Source organism: Haemorhous mexicanus, chromosome 11 (assembly GCF_027477595.1).
Source record: "Haemorhous mexicanus isolate bHaeMex1 chromosome 11, bHaeMex1.pri, whole genome shotgun sequence".
NCBI lineage: Eukaryota > Metazoa > Chordata > Aves > Passeriformes > Fringillidae > Haemorhous > Haemorhous mexicanus.
Window position 1 is genome coordinate 15,586,525 of NC_082351.1, and position 16,179 is coordinate 15,602,703.

The window sequence follows — 16,179 nt, forward strand, 5'->3', positions numbered from 1 at the left end:
GTCTCTACTTGGAGTCCCCATGTGTCACTACCTGTGGGACTTTAAAGAGTTGAAGAAGAGAAAGGCAAGAGGCAGGATAAAGTCACTTTAGATGGCTTCTGTTGGAGATTTTGGGACTAGCCCTGGCCCAGCTCTCCCACTCTGGACTGTGCTGTGTCAGACAGATGACAGGACTTAGAGATGTTTGCTGTCTCATGGTGCAGAGCCATTATTTTCTGGGTGTGTGTTATTTTTTGCCCAGAAATGGACTTTTAATCACTAATGTCCCCACTCCTGAGGCACTGTGGGACTTCAGTGCTGTGCCTCTGTAGATGTCATCCCTGCCCCCCTAAGCAAGGCTTCCTGCAGGCAGCACATGCAAACCCTTCTCCCCAGGAAGCACAACGCTTAAGGACACTGATACATTGTGCTTCCTGGTTGCCATCTGGTTTTTGGATTGCTCCTGGGGCCAGTGCCACCAAACAGCCTTTGGCATTCTGTGACTGTCAGTGGGATTTGCTCTGCTCAGGGGCCTTGGCACCTGCAGCCCCTCTTGCTGACAGGGAGCAGCCCTGGAGCCCTGGCTGGTGGGGGGTGGCTGGGGCTGCAGTGGGTGCTGGCTGTTTCAGACCTCTGATGTCTGACACCTCACTGCTACATGTGGGGGTCCCTCCCTAGTGGGGTGAATTGTGCTTGTGGGGAAATCCCACCAGCAGCTCCCAGAAGTGCTTGTCCTGTCCTGCTCAGATGGAGGAGTTTTAAAGGATGTTCTCAAAGCCCTGTTTTCAGCATGAGCAGCCAGGTACTGTGGTTTGCCTGGACAAGCAGAGCCTCTCTCTCTGGCACTGGCGTGCTGCCTCTTGTTGTTCTAAAGCAGCCACAGAGCAAAGCTCCCTGCTCAGCAGCAGGGCTAATCCGGGCTCATCTGACATTAGTGTAAACTGACACTCTTGGGAATTTGGGGACAGAGAACTTTCCCTGGGGAAACAGCCACTGTGCAAACTCTGCCTCGAGAAAACGTGGACAAAAGAAGTGGAGAGGTGCAGGTGCCTGGGAACAACCTCCTCCACTGCCAGAGGGTCTGTAGCATCTGCCCTGGCACCCTGGGGATCTGTTGCTGGTGAGGCTGTGCTAGCAGACTATTTGAAGGATGTTTGCTGAGGTTAGAGAGATGTCAGCCACACCAGTGGGGCTGAAGCCCTGCAGAGCAGAGGAATCAGCAGGGGATCATCACCAGCTCATCAGACAATCAGCACCAGCTCTGCAGCATGCACGAACCAGCCGGTGGCAAAGTCCTTGCCTTCCCTTCAAGAGAAGGGCAGCCCAGCAAAAATCTGTGTCTTGCTGGAGCCCTGCTGTTGGCTTGGGCCCACAGAACACTGGTGATAGGAGAACAGGTTTTTGGGACTAGATGCAGACTTTTAAAGTAAAAATGTCCCTGGAGCCATGCTGGCAGCCTTTCCGGTGCCTTTGTTGTGGAGATGGGGATTGCCTTGCACTCCACAATCCACTACTGTAATCCCCTTGGAGTGCTGCTCTGGACTAAGCCTAAAAGAGGTGCAGCTGAGACTGCTAATGCAGGCTTGTGCTGGCCAGGGGGGCTGAGCCCTGCTCTGTGCTCCTTGCGAGTCCTCTCTGGGCTGTTGCTGATAGATGGGTTCAGCCCTGGCAGGTCCCTGAGCCCTGGTTCTGCAAGGGCTGGGGGAAGGGGAGCTTTCCTGTCACCTGGACTCCTCTTGCTCTGCAGGAGAGCTGGATCTTGCTGTTCTCACCCACCCCGGAAAGGCAGCAGAAAGAGTTGTCTTGTTTTCATCTCCCATCAGCATCAGCCCAAGGGTAGAGGAGCAGGAGCTGCCAGTCAGACATCCCTGCTTGGTGCCAGCTGGGCAGTGGCACAGGCTTTTGTCAAGCCAGGCAACATTTGGGAGGCTGAAATGGGAGAGACATCTCTGACCTTTTGGTACCCACGAAAGTAAAACTGTCTCAGCTTTTAGGAGCTGCCAGGAAGCTGCAGAGCCCGAGCTCCCAGCAGCATTTCAGAGCCAGGCCATTCAGTGCTGGGCTTGGTGGGATCCTGGTGTTTCAGAGAGAGGGAACAGTGGGGAAAGCTGTCCAAAAGCAGTCTGGTCTGGTGGTCAGGAGGCTGGCAGGGGCTGCTTTGTATGCAGTGGGGCTTAGCTGGGTGGCGCTGAGCCAAGCCTGACCTAACCAGCTTATTTCCCTGCTTCCAGTAATGCCTCTGCAAATGTGCTGGGGCCTGAAGGTCAGGGCCACGTGAGCAGGGGCCTGGGGATTAGCTGTGGGCAGAGCATGGCTCCTCCTGGGTGTGTTGCAGTCCTGAGCCACGGGAACAGCCAGGGCTCCCGTGTGTGCTGGAGCCAGCCTGGCCTTGGTACCTGGGATGGGAGCTGGAGCAGCTTGGGGCTGGCTGGAGCAGCATCTTTTGCACACAGCACTTGTCAGAAGTCCAGAAAAATAAATATTTACTAGTCCCACTTCAGCTCTGATTTTGATTCTGGGTGTCGGTCACACTGGCCAGTGGGTTGCTTTTTCACATGCTTGCCCTGCAAGAGTGTCTGGCTTTGGTTTTGGAAGAAAGTCCAGCAAGCTGGCAAAATTCTGAAAGGCACTTAGTGCCCATACATCTGAGGGCCACAGTCATGCTCAGCTGAGCGTGAAGGGTCCCTGCTGGGGCAGAGGGTCACAGCTGTCCCTATTCCAGTGGAAGTTACTATCTAGTGTGGTGCACAAGTATGTTTCTCTTAGAGCTGGGAAGTGAGCTATGGAAGTCTTATTCCAGACAGGGCATTGCAACTGAGCGGGGATGATGCATCTCTAGGCACTGATGTCATCAGCCATGGAAGCAAAATGACATGCAACATCCTCAGCACAGCCATCTCTAGCCACCTCTGCAGGGCTCTGACTCCATAAAACTGTTTCCATTTGGAGCTGCTTGATCTCTCTCCCCAGGGGATCTGGAGGAGAGGGATACACGTTGGTGCTGTGGGACCCGGCCCAGCCCCTCCCTGTCCTGGGAGGGAGCTGGCACCAATTCCCAGGCCAAGAAACACTCAGGGCTTGCTCTGCCCTGCATCTGCAGGAGACATCCCAGAGGCTGCTGGAGGCATTCAGAACAAATCTGACATTTCTCCCCTGAGAACAAAACTTTGTTTGTCCTAAAGCCACACTTGCAAGGCTCTGATCCCCTCCTGGCTGTCCCGAAAGCCCCGGCAGGCCCCGAGGCTGAGCCCATTAGATGGAATTACTTAATCCGGCCCTGACGAGTGGCACCGCACCCCGCAGCGGGTCCGTCCCTTAATCCCGGGCTGCCTCCGGCACGCACGGGGCGAATCGAGCCCCACGTGAGCCGAGGGTGCCTTCTCCATCCCGTCCCACCGCCGCAGCCCGAGGAAAACCGCCCCGCTAGCTCTGTACCTTTTTTCCGTGAGACGCCCCCATGGCGCGATGCGCTGGCCGCGCTCCCCTCCCGGGCTGCGGCACCGCCGGCTCCCCGCGGTCACGGCCCCGTCACTGCCGGGGGCACCGGCGGCCCTGCTGCTCCCGGCCCCTCCGCGGCTGCTGCGGGGACACGGGCGTGAAATCCAGCCCGACTGTGGCGGGGTCGGGTGGGAAAGCTCGCTTTTCCTCCCTTCTTCCAGCACGTGGAGAACTCATTTTCTTCATGCACCTAACGGCTGGCTCGCACCCAGGCTCTGCCCGGGCACAAAGGCAGCTTTCATGCTGTGGATGCCCGGTTTCTAAGCCGGGATCCGTATTTTGAGAGGCTGTGGAAGATTACAGTAATTGCACTTGACAGGGCAAGATGTCACAGGATGCGGATTCGCCCAGCTGCGGCCCGGCACCCGCAGGTCCTTGCCTGTGGCATCTTTCCTAGATACTCCTTTGGTGCTTTGACCAAATGGACCCCGAAAAATAAAGGAAGATTATCCCTCTGCTGCCTGCCTCCATCCTGGCTCTTGGCTCCTGTTGCAGCACTGGATTTTGCAAACTTTGCTCCTATAAACACCCCAGGCTGCCTGTTTGCTGCTGCAGCCTCGGTGCCTCCTGTGAGCCCAGGTGAGCCCAGGTGATCTGAAGCTGCATCCTGGGAGTCTGGGCGGCTCAGGCTCGTGTTTGGTGAAGACTCTGGGGATGTGGCACAGTGCAGAGCAGCCAGGTAGGTGCCTGTCCCTGCAGTAACACAGCTTTCAAAATGCCATGGCACTGCAAAACCTCATTTGGAGATTGCTGTCCTTGCACCCACTGTCCTTTTTAGATCCTTTAAAAGAAATTAGCAACTTCAATTTGACTCATGAATTCATATTTATTCCCTGCCTCTCAGTGTCTGGATATTTAAAAAACTCTGATTTATTTATCAAGACACAGGGACTTTGGCAGGAATGGCTCTTTGAAACACTGCCTGCTACTGAAGGTCCCTGCATAGGAATTGCACTTTCAGCTCTCCCTATTTCTTGAAAATAGTGATGTACCTTAGTAACTGCTCTGTGATGCATTCAGAGCTAGTTTTAACTGTCTGTAGCATGCTGAAACATAAATTTCCTTGATTTTGGCTTTAAACCAGATTTCTAATGTGCATTGAGAAGGGGTAGGAAGAGTTTCCTGCAGCTGAATGGGGCTGGTTGTTTTTGGGGCTGTAGTTGACGCTGTGCTCTGGTTTACCCTGTGGAGCCACCTTTACAGCTCTTGGGCTGTTTTCAGTTTGGTTTATGAGTGAATCTAGATCCTTTGAGGGGCTTAAAATAGTTGGCATATTTATGCTGGCAGCTCGGCAGGGCTGTTGTGTCTGCTGGTTGTGTTATTTCTTGCTGTGCCACGGGTAGGGATGATTCAGCGCTTGGGATTAACTGCTGTTGTTGCAGCAGATTTAGGGATCGATTTATGGCACAGGTTTCCCTCAGTGCCATCAGGTGTGTGCTAAGAGCAGGGGAGGATAAGCTGGGATAAAATACTACACCTCTTTGGGGATTCCTCTGTGGTGGCTGTTTTGGGGTTTTGTTTCAGTTCTGCCTTTGGAAGTTCTTACAGCATCCCCACATAAACTGTAAGAATTTACAACAGTTCTTACAGTTTATGTGGGGATTTTAACTTGTTTAAGGAAAACCAATTGATGGGTGGTGCTGAGTTTTGGATCCAGGGTTTCATTCTGCAGGTGGCCAGCACAGGACAAGCTGTGTCCTTTCCTGGCCTTGTCCTGCCTTGTTCCTCACTTCTGCTCCCCTGGTGTGCCTGAGGGCTCCCATAACCCTGTGAACTGTCTGCTAGGAGCTGTTGGAAGCAGAGAAGGCTGTGCAGGACAGTCTGTTATGCTTCAAATGCTCCAGGAGAAATACTCCATCCTCATGTTTTGCAAAACTGCTGGTCTGCTTCAAAGAATGGGGAAAAACCAGATGCAATCATCGGAAATGAAAGTCTGTACATGATGCAAATTCATCCCTGTCTCTGATGACAGATAAGCCCAGCCATCACCCGTGCAGCTGATCTGATCCCAGCAGTGCCAGGCTCGGGAGGGGTTGGGAACAGACTGTGCATGGCTGATGCCTCTGGGCAGGAGCAGGGGGCAGGTGCTCCCCAGGACCTGCTTGGTGCTGGGCAGCAGCGCGGGGACTGCTCTAGGAGCACTGTGGTGCTTTCCTGCCCCACCTTCGGGCAGGGATCTTTCCTCTCCAGTGGTGTCGGCTGCCCCCAGGCTGGGCAGCAGCTCCCGGTGTGTGGCTGACCCGGGAGGCTTGAAGCGCTCGGGAGCGATGCTGGCTCCGGCTCTACCGGTAAAAGGCTCCCACCTATTGGCTGTGCTGCACAACTTCAGCAGCCCAAGAAACCTGCAAATCCATCATCCATCCATCCATCCATCCATCCATCCATCCATCCATCCATCCATCCATCCATCCAGGCAAAGCAAGGTTGGCATATCCCCGGTGTTATCCTGACCTTTGATGGGGATGTGCCACAGAGGATTTAGCCTGGATTTAACCCAGTGTAAGAACCTGATAATAAGAGAATGGCTTCAAAAAGTGCTCTGTCATTATGTCTGCTTATCATAATCACTTTTGAACACCTGAAAACTACAGGTGGGATGGACTGTGAGTAGCCTGCCTGAGGTCCATAAAAAGGAAGGCAAAACTGGTGCAGATGTGGAGGGGAAAGTGAGGGGCAGAATCCCTGACCTTTGCCTTTTCCCCGCCTCCACCACAGCCTGAGCCTCTGGGAGCCAACACTGGCTGCTTGGGGAGAAGCCCCTGATCCTGCAGCCCTGGACCGAGGTCAGGAGGGAGTTGTGGGCTCCTGTGTCCCCTGGCAGGGAGGGAGCACCACGAGCAGACCAAGGCTTGGCTGCAGAGACTGGGCAGGGTTCCTGCATCCCAAGCACGGGTGACCACATCCCAGCCACACTGCTCCTGAGATCAGGGAGGGCAGATAAGACACTTCAAACAGCAGGAAAAAAACAGTGCCAAACCTACTCTGCTCCCCCACCCTGTCTCAGCAGCAACCAAGGCAGCACAGTGAGGTGGTGACCTATCCTGTGCTTTTAAAAGTAATCCCAGCATTTTCTAACTTTTCCCGACTTTCTGTCTCTTTGCCTCTCTTACTATTGAATCAAAATATATCAAATTTTTGGCATCAACATTTAATCTTGTTTGTTTTTATCTCGTTTTTGGGAATATTTTGAACCTTCAGAGTTCTTTCTGTTTTATACATAGAGACTTAGTTTTCTTTGCTCTTCTGGGTTTAAACCAGTTGGTAACACCCAGGAATGATACTTTGGTCTGCAAATATTAACCTTCATTGTTGCATGCTATCCCTGTGGACTTCTGGCCTTACTGTGGCTGTAGGAGACTCTAGGACATTGGCAAGAGCTCCATGGGGAAACCACCAAAGTCTGAGCATCCCCAGGGATGACTTTACCTGTGCCATGTGGGGAGGGGGAGCTCCTGTGAGCAGGGCTGTGGGATGGGTGATGCTCGGTGGCACAGGACCTGGCATGCTCTGCCTGCGGGGAAAAGTGTTGATTATGCTTGAAAATGGAAAGGAGAAGGTAGTGTTTTGTAATTAGAAATCTCATTTAAGAAATTTACAAAAACTTCTACAAAGGTTTTAGTTGAAAGACAGAAAAATAAAATACCCAAAACTGACCCATAGATGAGGATGGCTTGGCTGCAGCCTGGCCACATTTCTGCTCAGCTCTGCAGGCACTCGTACAGCTCTTCTCCAAGGCCAGCACAGTTCCTGCTGTGAAACAGTTCCTGTGAGCAGGCAGCAGCTGCTGGACTCTGTGGCCTGGCAGTGGAGAGGCTGCAGTCCCCACGATGGGGCTGGTGTCCCTGTGACTGGTGAGGCTGCCCTCCATGGCAGGCTGGAGTTTGATGCTAGTCCATCTTCCTGGGGGCACAGCCCTCCATCTCCAACAGCTCAGGCCAGCCCTCATATTTATTTGTCTCTTTTTCATTTTTAATGTGCTGCAGGAAAAAGAGAGAGAAGATGAATGAGGAGGTTGGAGCAGTGCAAGTTTGCAAGGTGGCAAAAGCTGCAGCTCGCTTTGGCGTGGGGATAATGCCACTGGTCCTTGTCCTCTGCACACAGGTGGGTGAGGGGCAGCTCAGGGGGTGCCAGGAAGAGGATGGAGCCTGCAGAGCTCATGGCAGGGGAGGGCCATGTACCTTTTCAAAGGGACTCTTGTTCATCAGCCCTTTTGCTCCCAAGAAGACCCAGTTGTCCCGGAAGCCCAGCGTGCCCACGTGGCTGCTGCCCAGCTCCGTGAAATACGCCCGCACTTTGGCATTCATCCTGAAAGAGGGAAAGAGGGTGTCACTGTGGTGCCAGCTGGGTGTCCCCTCTTTCCCCCTCTCTGCTGGTGGCAGCAGCATGTCCAGCTCCCCCAGCCGTGTGTTTTTGGGGAGTCTGGTGTTGCTTCCGTGGGCAAACTCACTTTGTGGCAGCATCGTCGTAGCTTGCTGTGAGCACAAGGGTGCCACGCTTGATCCCTTGGAGGAAGGTCTGCAGCTTGCTAATGTCTGGGAGAGAAAAAAGAGATTTAGTAGGTACTTCTGCAGGGTAGCTGGGGGAGCCTCCTCTGGGCTGGTGGGAAATAACCTGGCTGTGCTGGTGCTAGCCAGGATTTGGGGGAATGGTGGGCTCCCAAATGATGCATTCCCCATCCTGTGTTCCCTCCTGGGCTCTCCTGCAGTGCACAGGACTGATGTCCTCCTTTTGGAACAACTGCAGGGTGGAAATTCCTCCTAAACTTTGCTTGCTAACTCTGAAATCCAGTTTTGTGAATTTACTTCCCAACTCAAGAAACGAACCTGCCGGGCCTCAGAGCCGCCTTCCCTGCCATCCTGCCTCTGGCTGTACGGGGGGAATTTCTCATCCCGCGTCTGTGGGATGCTTGAATCCAAGGCCCCATCTAGTGGCACATGAGCTGACTGCTGCCTTCCTCCCCGTGCCTCTCCCGCCGAGCATCTCACTCACAGCCTTGGCTGGAAATCTCATTGTATTGGTGATTCTCCTAAAACCAAGTTACCAAGAGTAGGTTGCAAACCCAAGGAATGATTGAGAGGGCCCTGACTCCCTGAGCTCCCTCATTTATCCTGCTGTGAAAGGCAGGGGAACAAGCAGCTGCTCAGCCACCACCAGTATGCAAAAACTGAGTTACAGGTTGCAAAGTGTCAGGATTAGTGTAACCACCTGATCTCAGAAAGTACCTTTCTCAAGTCTCAAGTGTCTTGGTTTATCCAGGTTAGTGAAATCATGTTTTCCAGGCTATTACATGCCTGTAAAAGGAGGGAGAAGCCAATCTTGGATGTGGAAGCATTGTGAGAACTCCAGGCTTGCTGGCCTCAGGGAAACTGGGCTTTTACCACCCAGAATGGCAAGTCTGGTCACAGCCCACCTGACTTTGTCATTAAATACATGACAGAGAAGCAGCTGAAGCAGCCAGCAGTGCTGGTGTGAGCCCTGGCTGGGAGCCACCAAGGAGCAGGGTGGCTGTGCTTACCTCCAGAGTACATGTCAAAGGCATCAGTTTTCAGGAGCTTCCCAGTTGTTCCTGAAAGGTTAAAATTGAAAACAGAGCACAGTGAGTTTGCACTGGGGTGGCTCTGGGTTTTGCCTGGCTATGAGCAAAATGCTTTGCTCTTCCCTCAGTGTGTTGTGCCTGCTGTGATGGTGACTGTGGGGCTTGGAGGAGTTTGTGGAGCTGGTTGTGCACGACCCAGGAGGGTTCCCTTCTCACTGGCAGTGCTTGCAGCCATGATTGTGGCTGTGCTCCCCAAGCAACACCAGATGGATGTGCTTTTGGCTCAGCCTCAGTGCCTGGGATGGGGTTTTCAGTGGCCTGTGCTTTCCTGGGGAAGGAAGGACCCCTGGCAGTGGGGAGAAGGGGGTCAGTGCCTTCTGACTCACCATTCACCAGTGCAATGTTCAGGCCTCTGCCAATGTTGTTTTTCACGCTGCTCATGAGGCTGGAAAGGAAAGCAGAGAGCACCAGTGAGTGCAGGGATGCCCTGGAAATGCTGACACCAGTGAAACTGGTGGGGTGAAGTGGCTGTAGACGGCAAAATAACCAGAAGTGGTAGCAAAGAAAACTATTTAAATTTTTTTAACCACAAATACACTGTGATGGCCACTGATGGGATTGGCAGAGGCCAAACTTGCCCTCTTGGGGGCCAGGCCAGCCACGGCTGCCTTGTCCCTGCCATGTGCTGCTTACACCACGTCTTCAAAGCAGATCGAGGGTCCCACCACATTTGCAGCACCACTGATGATCTTGAAGGCAAAATAATTCTGGGGGCAGCTCTTCTGGTTCCCACACTTGTGCCGGGGCAGCTTCTCACCTGTGAGGGAGGAGTGGGGCTGAAGGTTGTGGCTTTGTCCCCACGGGGAGACACTGGCCGTGTCCCTGGGGGGCTGAGCGGGGCTGGACTGGGATACAGTGGCCCACTAAGGGGGCAGCACCTGGACCAATTTATTCCACAAAGGAGGCTTGTCCTGGGGCTGGGACCAGCTTCTTGTTTGAGGTTTATGGTGCCAAGGCCAGGTGCTGCTCCAGGTGTGACACACCCTGTGTGCCTGGAGCATTCGGAGCTGTGTCCAAGGCAAGGCCCTCTTCTGCCCACAGCTTCCCCTTTCTTGGCCAAGGCTGGGGCCTGCCAAAGACCCCGCTGCTGTGCAGTAACAAAATCCCCTGTGTTTGGGAGAGGGGGATTTTTGCCTCAGGGAAGGGGCTCTTGAAGGAGATCCCAGGCTTCCGCCATCCCCCTGAACCCTGGAGGGGAGTTGTGTGATGAAGTCGAGAGCAATACTCACTGCTGGGCTTCTTCGAGGCACCTGTGGGGATCAAGCAGGAGGATTAGACACCCTGGAGAGCTGCTGGCTCTTCCCCAAGCCAGGAGCAGCTGTTCAGGCACCAGCTCTCTAAAACTGCTTCCCATGGTGGCAGGCATCCTTGGACCCACGCCCCCAGTGCAGCTTCACACACCACACCACACCACACACCACACCCCACACTGTCCCCTCCCTGCCCTGGTGGTCAGAGCTGGTGTGGCTAAAGCCTCATCCAGAGACTGCAAATCCCAGTGCCAGGGCAGCCAGGAACCTCTCCCACCCTCCCTCCGGATCCCCGGTGCCTCACCGAGCCAGCTGCGCAGGCTGATGGCTCTCCAGCTGTGCTGGAAGTAGGTCTGCATGAGGAACCAGGTGCCCAGCAGGGTGAGGAGCAGCGCCAGGGCCCGGATCACACCTGGGTGTGCGAGAGGGGCGGGGTGAGAGCAGCGGCTGCGGCACGGGGCAGGCACCGATCGTCCCTCTGGTTTATCTGGATTTGATCTGTGTGTCCCCTGGTTACCAGGCACAGGGTGACAGGCAGTGCCTGCACGGTGTGGGAAGGCAGCTAACAAGCCCTCACCCTCCAAACGGATTCTGATCTCTTAATTACCATCTCCAGAGTATGTGGTGATGTTCAGAGAGGCATTTCTGCTCTGCTGGGAGGCACTTTTCATATTTCTCTCTATGTTAAAGTAAATCTGATAATTACTCAGAGAGCTGTGTAAATCCAAATATTTCTTATGTTCCCAGTGCTGGGAAGGCTGCTATCCCCCAATTAGTCACTAGCTACAGCCAGGCAGCTGCTGATACAACTGTGATTGGCATTTGGCTTTAAAGCAGCGCTCATCAGAGCAAAACGTTCCAGTCCTGCATGGAAAGAGAGCAGAAAAATGTACTTTTATTGCAGCTGAATGGCTCTTATGGAACCAGGAACGTCTCAATAGCCATCTCTTCCCAGTCACAGAAGGTTTCACTGGGAAAAATACAACAGGCTGAAATCGACACAAATCTTGTAACAACCTGATGCTTATACAAAGGCCCTTTCCCATGTCCCTGGCAGGGGAAGGGCAGGGCTGCTGGGCTTGGAAGACATCATGTAAATGAGAAGGAGGCATAAAGAACCACAGAAAACCAGAGAAAAGTAAATGTGTCCCTCCTTACTTGTTACCCGCATGGTGGTGGGCAGAGAGCACAGCTGGGAAGGACTGACAGCCACAGGTCACCCTGAGGAAAGAGGCAATGCCTTAAAGAGTGCCTGTAACCCACCAAAGCCAGGCAGGTTCTAGATGAGAAGGTAATTGCTATGATCAGTCACATTTGCAATAGTGAGGACGTCATCAAAGATACCCAAATTCTTACCAGGCAGAAGGTCCCACCCTGATCAAGTCCTGGAGCAGGCTGCACTCGCTTCCTGCTGGAGCCTCTGAACCCTCCCCCTGTCTGCTGCCCTTTGTGCTCCCCATTTATGCCCTGTTCTCAGTAATGGACCAGCCTTTTCTGTTCTGCTGGTAGCAATGAGGACACTTTCAGTCACAGCTTCTGGGATGATGCAAGGTAGATTTCAAATATTAGGCACTGCAAAATGCTGTCTGAGGACAAGCTGTGATCTGGTCTCTGGGAACAAGCTTGTCTTCCTCAAAATACAAAGGAGAAGGGAGGAAGGGCAGCACCACTGTGCTGAGGAGAGCAGCCAGCTTTGTGGACACCTGACTTAAACTCAGAAATATTTCCACCTGGCCAAATCCTGGAGTGTCTTCACCCCGTGGACAGGGAGTGGTTGTCATTTGGAGCATGAACTATTTCCTACCCTGGAGAATCCACCTGGTGCCCTCTGTCCTCTGTCCTGCTGCCACCCTGACCGAGGGGAAGGCACTGCCACCCCACAGGCTGGGCTCCCCCAGGGGCAGGGACCAGTCCTACCTGTGAAATTCGGGGCTGCAGTCTGTTCAGCCTCTGTCCTGGCAGCCACGCTGGAGCCCTGTGGTGAATTGTCACTTGTGAGATGGGTGCTGAGAGTTCATGAGCAACTAAAGCAGCCCTTCAGTAATGTTTGACAGAAAATTTGTCAATGAGCTGTGCTGAGAGTTGCTTTTCCTGTTTGAAGGGTAAACAGGAGCAGCGGGCTGTAGCAGGGCTGGGCTGAATGTTGATTTGAGGCTGCTGCGTCACGAGGAAGGAGAGAAGAGATTTTCCTCCAGCCCAGCCCTGCTGTGGGTCCCCTCCCAGGGCTGGCTGTGTTATTGACCATGGCTGTGGGACAGCCCTGGGCTGGATGGAGCTGTGTCCCCACTCAGTGCCCCGAGGAGAGGCTCCCTGTGGCTTCCCTACACCCCGGGGTGGGCTGCAGCATCACTTTCTGGGTTTTTAGGCAGCCCCATCAGTTTCAGCTGAGGTTTCTGGAGCCTGGCACTTCTCCCTGTGACACTCCTTTGCTGTCCCCACACCTGCTGTGCCACTGCAGCAAGGACAGTCTGCCAAAGCTGCCACCAGCTTTCCCATGGGAGACTGGCCCACCTGCACTTTAGGGGAAGCCTTGGGAGGGATTTGTGTCCCCCACGTACCGAGACAAAGTGTTTTTGTTGGTGTATCAACTGGGCACACTGGCTTCCCAGCAGCATCTCCCCTCTCTCTGCAGCCGTTCCTCTCAGAGGAAGGCTGGCTGTGAGCAGGAGCCTGTCCCCATGGGAGGTGGCATTGGGGTCTGTGATGCCACAAGCCCTCACACCCCAGCCCTCGGCACAGTTACTCTGAAATGGATTTTAAGGCTTGTGTCAGAGCTGGCATGAGCAAGCCCATTTCACTGAGCTGGTATAAGATCCACAGACCTGAAAAAGGACAGTTTAAAGGTTTCAGAGGACAAACATTGCCTGTGGCTGGATCTAGAGGAGCAGCACAAGACTCTTCCCTTTTGCTCCTTTCAGCATGAAGTTCATAAACACAGGGACCCTCTTCCCATTTCTGGCTCCCCATCCCAGTGCCTGATCTGATGATGGGGTTGGAAAATGGAGCCACTTCTCACAATCCCCCTTGGCAAGTTGTGAAGACTTCAAAATTGGTATTGGTTTGCCATGGGATCTTGTTGTCTTCCCCACAAGTGCCCTGAGCAGAGCCTGGATCTGGTGAGGATTCAGACCTGGGGCGTGATTTGAACACAGTGAATGGAGCAAAACTCTGCTGGGTTTGCAAAACCTTCCTGTTGGGTCCCCAGTCCTACAGTGAACACTGGCCTCACTGGGGCCCATTGCACAGCCCTCCCCTTCACCAAAGCTGTGGTTTTATTCTCTCCACATATTGATTTCATCACAGAGAAAGAGAAATGGAAAAATAAACCGATAAATGCCAGTGCTTTAGGGAACTCATACATTTCTATGGGCTATTAATCTTCACCTTAATCCTAGATAAAATTTATTGGGTGGAGTTCCTGGGTGCTGAAATTCCTTGAACCTGATTGCATTACAAGAGAGTGGTCCTGTCCTGGTATTTCTATTATATTGTTTTTTAATTATTTGCACTGATAATTTTTTTTCTTTCTAGAGTTGTGCCAGAATAAAAGGCACCTGTGCTCTGGCATCTGCCAGAGACGTGCTGGCAGGAGAGGGAGAAAAGAAGGAATTGTGATAGGTGTTAAACAGAGGTGTTTGTCTAATAAGCCTCAAACTTGTTTGCTTAAAAAAACACTCCAGGAACAAGAAAGCTCTTGGGCAAACATTGCTAAAGCAGCCCGTGATGCTGTAAAGGAAAAGCTCCACCCCAGCCTGCTCTGGTCTGAGGCGCCGCTTGGCGGAGCTGAGTCACTGCTGCTGGAGGAGCAGACAGATCCCTGCCCTCCCGGGGAGCCCTTCAGGATGCGCCAGGTCAGCGTTCCTGCTCTCCCTCAGTGCTGCAGGAAACTTCACTTCTCTTCCCCTCAAACTTTTGTCTTTCTTTCCCCCCCCCCCCCCCCTTTTTTTTTTTTCCTGCTTTTGAGTCCCACGTGTCCCTCTCCCTCCCAACAGGTCCCTGACTGTGAACAAAACCTTTTTGGTGCAGAGTGGGGATGCAACTCCAAAAAGGGTGACTGCCAGATGCCCACAGCCACTGAGTCACCTATCCAAAAGCCAGGGTTTTCCTGCCCAGCTGAATGCAGGGTGCAGAGGAGGGACTGGCAGGGTGGGAGCACGTCCATCCTGCGTTCAGGGTTTATCATCACGGGAGAATGGAGGATGCCACAGTGCCATTGTCAGTCTCAAAAGGAATCAGTCTGACTAAACTTTGCTGAGTTGATCAATAGGAGAGTGCTGTTTGCCAGAGAGCTTATAAACTTCCTTGCTTATAAAAATGCTTGGCCAGCTTCTGCATCCACCAAATGGCTGGAGAGGACATCTTATGGCAGAACTGGCCCTGGCACAAGCTCACAGTTATCTGGGGTGTTTTGCTGCTTTCTGCCAGAAAGCACTTGGTACCTTGTGTCCTCCTACCCTTCCATCTAACCTGGTTTCTCAAAATTCTAGATGATGCTATCAGTTTTTTAAAAGAAGTAATTCTGTCCCTACTGGTGCTGTGTGGGCAGCAAGACCTGGTCCCTACACCAACCCTTTCAGCAGTGCAAGAGAAAACAGACAATGCCCTGACAGCAGCTTGACCTTGGACGAGCCCCACACTTTGCAGAGTGAGCACCCTGCAAATTCATCCATGGCCATGATGGTCTGGCCCCCACAGCACAGAACTGATTCCAGCCCATCACAGCTCCTGGCTGACACAGGGAGCTCCTTAGCTCAGCCCGTCACCCCAGCCCAGCTGCGCCCCACGGAACAGATGCCTGGGGCTTCCCCTTCCCCTCCTCTCCCCTTCTCCTACGAGATGGAAGAACAACTAAAACCTTCCCCAGGCAACCCCCTAACCTGCCAGCAAGTCCAAAGGAAAGCGCTGCAGCAGCACATTATTCACACAGGCTCTGCAGGACATTTCCCCGGCCGGGGCCGGGCCGAGCCCACGCACCGCTCAGTGCGCCGGCCCTCCCCGCGGGCGCTGCGACATCCCGGGGAGATGGGGCTCCATGTGCTCGGCAGCTGCCCAGCCTGCCCAGCCCTCCGTGGCACCTCTCCGAGCCATATCTCCTTATCTCCTTACCTCCCTGCCTGGTGTGGGGCTGGGCTCAGCCCGCGGGGCGCCGCGGCCGCAGCGCTCGGGAGCCGCTCCCCCGCGGCAGGGAGAGCGCTCATTGATTGCTGCGGCCAGGAGCGCTCCCCTCGCACGTTTTCTTCACTTTGGCCCTTGCCTTTTTGGGAAACCTCTCCCAGGGTGGGCAGCAGCCTGACTTTCTGCTCTTTCACCGGAGCAGCACATTGGGCTGACAGGGGTGCTGCAATGGGAACAGGCAGGCATGAAGCCAGGAGTGGTGCTCCCAGAGTGGGGTAAAACCAGAACAACCTCATCTGTCGGGATTTCCCCCCAGCTTTGCTGTATGCGTGTGGCTGGCCCTGAGTTCTGCTTCTCTGCCTGTCATTTACAGGAAGCTGGAGGTTCCTTTTCCAAATGAGCATTTATTTATCCAGCAACAGTCCTGAACTCAAAAGGAGTCCTGAGTTAACTCAAGGTATAGATTTAGGCTGTTTTATTTTTAATCATTTATCATTGTTATTATTATGGTTCTGAAGGAAGAAATCACTCCTGAAGTTAGCTCTAGGGGCTCTCTATTTTTTCCAAAGTTGCACTTCATTTACCTGGCAGCCAGGAACAAAAGTGTTTCTATTCCTTCTTTAATTTCTCTTTTCCATTCTTACCACTTAGAAGAACCAAACATCTTCTCTTGGAGCTTTTAAAGCAATTTTCATCCAAGAACCAGGAGGAATCATGGGGCTGGCAGCAACAGTGCTGCGT

General features: G+C 53.4%; 1 protein-coding gene across 2 annotated transcripts; it reads right to left on the reverse strand.

Annotated features, from left to right (window-relative positions):
* Nucleotides 1-7,037: 7,037 nt before the first annotated feature.
* Nucleotides 7,038-12,444, reverse strand: FAM3D (FAM3 metabolism regulating signaling molecule D). 2 transcript variants are annotated; one of them, XM_059856690.1, is made up of 10 exons: nucleotides 12,241-12,444; nucleotides 11,482-11,544; nucleotides 10,628-10,735; nucleotides 10,303-10,323; nucleotides 9,707-9,830; nucleotides 9,400-9,458; nucleotides 8,993-9,043; nucleotides 7,925-8,009; nucleotides 7,656-7,782; nucleotides 7,038-7,454 (listed from the first exon to the last, which is right to left on the reverse strand). In XM_059856690.1, the coding sequence occupies exons 2-10, from the start codon at nucleotides 11,492-11,494 to the stop codon at nucleotides 7,365-7,367; spliced, it is 678 nt and encodes a 225-aa protein (XP_059712673.1). In that variant the 5' UTR covers nucleotides 11,495-11,544; nucleotides 12,241-12,444; the 3' UTR covers nucleotides 7,038-7,364. The 2 variants fall into 2 exon arrangements, with proteins under 2 accessions (XP_059712673.1, XP_059712674.1); XM_059856691.1 differs by lacking the exon at nucleotides 11,482-11,544.
* Between the last annotated feature and the right edge of the window lie 3,735 nt (nucleotides 12,445-16,179).